The sequence below is a fragment of the Magnolia sinica genome, chromosome 4 (assembly GCF_029962835.1).
Source record: "Magnolia sinica isolate HGM2019 chromosome 4, MsV1, whole genome shotgun sequence".
In the NCBI taxonomy this organism is placed as follows: Eukaryota; Viridiplantae; Streptophyta; class Magnoliopsida; order Magnoliales; family Magnoliaceae; genus Magnolia; species Magnolia sinica.
In genome coordinates, this window is record NC_080576.1 from 88572830 (window position 1) to 88578829 (window position 6000).

The window sequence follows — 6000 nt, forward strand, 5'->3', positions numbered from 1 at the left end:
TTGATGCTGTTGGAGTAGAGTTGTAGCCAAAATTACAAAAGCACCATGGGATTGTTTCGGGTTTTTACGGTATTTTAGCCCCGATTCCATAATTAGGGCTTCTTTCTTTTGTCCAACCTACATATCGTTATGCTTGGCAGTGAAAAGCATTATGATTTTTTTTTTCCAGTAATTCAATTCCACTGAATACGTCATGAACCAGTAGTCCCAAAGACCTGCCAAAGAGACCTTCAGTATGTACTCTGTTCTGTTGAAGATCCAATTTGCCTATATTGTATGTGAGCGGCCTAACTATGACCAATAGTGTTGATTTTTAAATGATTTAAATGAAAGCAGCTTGGAAAGTTGGTAGGTATTTTCTTTTGAAATAAAGATGCCCGCTGATGCTCTCCAGCTTGTGATGTTCATAACAGTGCCAGTTTCAATAAATTCGGATCAACTGCACACGAACTGTTTGGTATTCTCTTTTAAGAACATCTTTGATTGCACTCTGTTTGTTTACGGGGCAGGTGCAGACCACATGGGCTGCATTTATGGTATCCTTGTGCAGCCCATAAGCATTTAATTAGAACTAGAAAAGTAATGAGACTCAGGGTTGAATTGAAAAGGATGAAGGTGAACTAATGGGAGAACTTTACAGAATGACCAGGCAGTATTTCCATTGGGAACCCATTTAAATTGATTGAGCAGATTTTTCACTTGAGAAATTGCCAGAACGTACATAGCTGGAATTGGTTTACCACAAACATGGTCGAGAATCATTGAGGACCATTTCAAGAACAGTATGTAAAGCAGCAAACCTGCTTCACATGGAATAGCTGGCACAGTTTTAAAAAAAAAAATTTAAGGCCAAATTGGGATTTTTAGTCGTTTGCTTCAGCTGCAAGTATATTGACCAGTCAATCTCCCTCCCTCCCCGAGCCACAGCAACGATAGCTGCCTACCGGTGCCACCAAAAACCCCGACATCAGGAAAACAGTCTAAACTCAAATAAAACCGTCCCAAATGTGGACCCATATAACTCAAAGCAAACAGTTCAAAGTCTGTCCATGATGGAAGAGAAAATCAGATTGTCTAAAACACCAAAATAATTTTTAAAAAATCGCTAACCTATTTGCTTCTACATCTTCCAGGACCTAATCAGAGGGTCAAATCAACATAGAGAGGAGATTTTGAGAGAGAGAGAGAGAGAGAGAGAGAGAGAGAGAGAGAGAGATGTCGCAGGAGAAATAAGGTTCCCGTCAAGAGACCAATGAGGGTAACCAAGCAACAAAATCCAATGGCAATGGACAAGATTCGCCTATCAAAAAGAAGATATTTGAGGTGTGCCAACTCTTTAGGGCCAGTTTGGATGCACTTCCACAGAAGGGTTTTTCAACAAATGGGATTTTCACGCCTGTTGTTTAAGTTGACTCAATGAAAACCTATTCAATTAGTTTTCGTCGGATTTTTTGGTGCCTATTTTGCTGAGCAGGGATTTGGCTCAAAACTCCATTTAGTCGTCAAACGTCATTTTTAAGGGTGTGTCCAAACAGGCCCTTGGCCAGAGAATCCGAAATACGGTTGGATTTCATGATGAGTCCCATTGAACTGAGCCCTATTTTTTAGAAGATTAGAAAGAGGAGCCTCCTTCCACCATCACAAGACCAGTTGCAGTGCTAATCAATAAAATCACAAGATCAATTCAAGTGCTTATTGTTAAACATTTTATAGAGAGAGAGAGAGAGAGAGAGAGAGAGAGAGAGAGAGAAGAAAAAGGAAAACAGAACCGGCTACAGACTTACTAATCAGCCACAACCCCTCATGAATTTCCCTAGCTTCGGCTTCAAGCACATTCCCAGACCTACAGGACAAACAATACCATGCTGCTGAAGTTGTTGTCACCCTCTGAACAATTGACCACCTACATTCAACTTTAGAGAGGGGGGATTCCATTGAACTCCTTGCAAGATACAGCCCAGCCCATAGGAGTTGCTTTTTTATTTTGGCAAAAACCACCTCTAAGGAAGAGGAAACGTTTTGGAAATTTTCTTTGGTTACTCTCCTTCCCAAGACCACAAAGGATAGGTAAACCTGTTTCAAACCAGTGCGTTTAACTAGTCCTTGCCTCCTTGGCAAACCAAGCAGCTTATAGAACAGGGAAATTTGAAGATAAAAACAGTTATCACAGTCATCAATATATACATATGCTTAGACAGGGCACTTCTTGGTTCTTGGGGATTCATCGGCATTTATCTCATTGCAAGAAGCATGTCAACGACTCTTGCATTGAATAACTTCCGTTAGCCAATCCTGTTGCGATATGCAGCCACATGGTTGGCAATGTGTGTGTGTGTGTGTGTGTGTGTGTGTGTGATTTTTTATTTTTATTTTGTGTGGGGGGGGGGGGGGGGGGGGGGGCGGTGGTTGGCATTTGCAATCAAGAGAGCCACTTTCCATGCAAACACATTCCGAACGTGAGATGACTACTGTGAGACCACTAACATTATGAGAAAGTTCATTGCTGGATGCACTTTGTCTTTGTTCACTCCATGCATAGAAAAAGTATATCCAATGGAGAGACACCATAACATAAGTTTCTTCCCACACAAAGACATGTTTGCGATTGTGGGACAAGCATAATAGAAAATGATTGTGGAACGAAAGGTCAAGCATAATCAATTCTTCCAATGGTAAATTAACCAAGGTACATGAAAAGAAACATACCTCTAGTGCGAATTTTTGAATCAACAAATGCAAGCCCGAATGTCGGAGCCAACAAACAGAGTCTCCACTTAGAAAGAATGATAATGAAAGAATACCATGGCTTCACATAGGATGCTTGAAACAAGTATATGAATGGGAAGTTGACAAGGACACTGCATAGTTTACAAATGCATCACCGCCATCGACTTTGTCGTGCAAGAAGAAGCATCCACTTCATGTGCTAAATGCTTCCTTGAAATATGGCTCCACTTCAAGTTCGAATCAGACACATTGCATACGGTTACAAAGTCCAATACCTGACAGAATATCTTGAACATCTCAACTCCAAATATCCTACCTCCATCAGCTACAAATACAGCATTTGAGTCCATGGGGGCATCTGGATGCCTTGAGACCTCAGTCCAGGCCATAAATCTCGGATCTAGCTCCCAAAGCTTTCTTACAGCTTCCTCTCTCCAGCTTGTCTGACCATCTCGCTCACACCATGAAACACAGAGCATGAATAGCCGATAGTTGCAAGAAACAAGCTTTGGGTAGTACTCGCGAAGGCGGGGAGGGGTACGAGCAGTCTGAATTGCAACCCAAACACCCCTTTCTAGATTGTAGCCTGCAAGCTTGCCGATCTCAGAGCAAACATAAAACATCCCGTTACAAACAGTGCCAGAACAAACGACACCAAAATCTTCAGGCAGTCTAGCGATGTCCATCCATCTATTAGATACAGGATCGTAAATTTCCGCAGAATCTAGTGGCTCGTCCCAGGATCCATGACCTCCTACAACAATCAGAAGCAACCTCTTACTGGCTTTTCCAACAGACTGATCCTCTTCTTGTTTGACGAACTTGCAAGGCTTTCTTCTGGATTCTGATGAACCAGCCTCACTTTCATTTGAAGCATCTCTAAGCTGACGTCTTAGGGAAAACCTGTGCGGATCCTCATAAACATCCAATACGCCACTCACCCGCAACCTCGAAAAGCGTCGATCTTGCCGATCATGCTGTGAATGAAAGATTGAGCAGCCAGAACCAACTTCAAAAACTCCCAAAACAGACCCTGATCTCACCACCTTCATTGATGCTACCTTGCGCCAAGACCCATTTAAAGGGCTGAAAACCAACACTCCTTTATGTGTCTTTACAGAACTCTTATCGAACCTTCCAAAGTTAGCCAAGCTAGAGCAACCACCCACAACATAAACATCATTCCCGACACTTGCCACAGAGAAATGAAACCTACCCTTCAAAATATCAGCATCCATCCGATGCCAGCGACCGATCGCAACATCCAGTGCATGTATCTGCCCGCTGCAATACCCATCTCTTACAAGGCCAAACAAAAACAGCCAGGGGCTCTGGTATGAACCCTCACGCCTCTTCTGCATGAAATGAGGCGTGCTTGTCAAAGACCTCCATTTTTTGCAAACGAGGCGAGCATTCATGAGAGTTGTCAATGAAACCCTCACCAAACACAATTCCAGTACATCATCTGGAAGAGAGAACCGCACTCCATTGCTTGGTGCAGCCGGTTCGATCTCTTTCAGCTTTCTGCTATTCCTCCTCCAAAAGCAATCCACCCTTGCTTCTTCAATCCCCGGAATTGCATGATAGGCCATGCACTCTTCCCCAACATCTGGAAGAGAGAACCGCACTCCGTTGTTTGGTGCAGCTGGTTCGATCTCTTTCAGCTTTCTGCTATTCCTCCTCCAAAAGCAATCCACCCTTGCTTCTTCAATCCCTGAAATTGCACGATAGGCCATGCACTCTTCCCCGACACTCGACTTCCTCCTCCCACTTCCATCTCCAAAGTCCTCACACATTTCGGCCCCGACTTTACACCCACCGCCTTTCCCAAACATTCCTAGACATCTGAAAGAGAACCTTCTCTCATTCCTCTCGTCTTCCTCATTCTTCTTTGACTTGAAGCTAATGCTTCTAATGAGCCGCTTCGACACCGTCAACGACTCGAGTTCCGGTCGAAGAGGCGACGACGTTTCTCCAGCCCTTCTCTCGACCTCGATCCTGTTCTCCATTTCCTTCATTGAAGGATTCCAAAGGAGAGCCGTCTTGCCATTACTGCCCGATCTCTTGAAAGTGCCAATGCTCGCCATCTAAACTCGCCAAAACCCAAACCCTAAACCATTCAAATTCGATAACCGATACAGACTCTTCTGCTCGCTGAGAAAAATGCTCTTATTTCAAATGCTTTGAATCTTTTCTATCAGATCCTGACCGTTGGATCGAGAAAAGAAAATGCAGAGCCCAAAGATCTGCAGAGATATCATCATCGTCTCTCCTTTTCCATCCTGATGGATCTCGGTCGGATTCACCAAAACCAGGCCATTAAAGACGAACTCACAAGTTTAAGGCATGGAAAATCAATGCTTCTGACTCAAATCGCTCATACCCGGTAAGATCATCAGATCCAAACCGTTAAAGCATAAAGAATCAAGAACACGTCAGGGACGAAAGGATCGACCTGGTCGAATTAAAAATCCGTCAATTGCAATCCAAATCACCAGATCCAGAACCTTAAAACTACAAATACGCATATGTGACGCAGAATTCGACCGTTATTTTTAGAAAACGTAGAATCTCAGCGAAATTGTCAGATCTAAACCGTCGAATCGAAAGAGCGACGAAAAAGAGAATTGCTGGTGAAAATCAACACGAGAACTTGCCTTGGAGGCCTCGAATCGCTCGATCTTTGCATCAGAGATTGAAGAAAGGGTCGAGATGAGACGGATTCCACGCCATTTTCGGCAGTTTGAGCTGTCCTTTTGTAGGAAAAGTACGAGCGCTTGAGAGGCTTTGCCTTTTCTTTTGGAGGAGAGATGAGTCCTTGGATGCTCTAATCTCTGCCCATTACCTTCTTTCCATCTTCACTTCCAGTACACTTCCACCTATTGCTATTTGGGAAGCGGATCGCGTACTGAGTAACTCAGTACGATGTGGGGTCCATCGTGATGTAAGTGTCTTATCCACTCCGTCCATATGTTTTAATATCTCATTTTAGGTCAATATACAAAAATTTAAGGATATCCAATGGTCAAGGGGACTACAAAATAAGAAACAGTGTGAATTGAATTCCTACCGTTGAAAACTTCATGGGAGTCACAGAAATTTTAAATCAAGCTGATTAATATTTTTTCCCCTTCATTAGTGTCTTTATGACCTTTTTAACAGGTTGGATGACAAATAAACATCATTGTGGGCCCTAGGAAGGTTTCAACGGTGGACGTCATTATTCCACTGTTTCATGTCATGTGGTCCAATTGAGATTGGGATATGGTTTAA

General features: G+C 43.1%; 1 protein-coding gene across 1 annotated transcript; it reads right to left on the reverse strand.

The window, feature by feature from the left end:
* Positions 1-2651: 2651 nt before the first annotated feature.
* On the reverse strand, positions 2652-5576 carry LOC131243346 (F-box/kelch-repeat protein At5g42350-like). Its single transcript, XM_058242643.1, has one exon. The coding sequence runs from the start codon at positions 4812-4814 to the stop codon at positions 2868-2870; it is 1947 nt and encodes a 648-aa protein (XP_058098626.1). The 5' UTR covers positions 4815-5576; the 3' UTR covers positions 2652-2867.
* Positions 5577-6000: the final 424 nt, after the last annotated feature.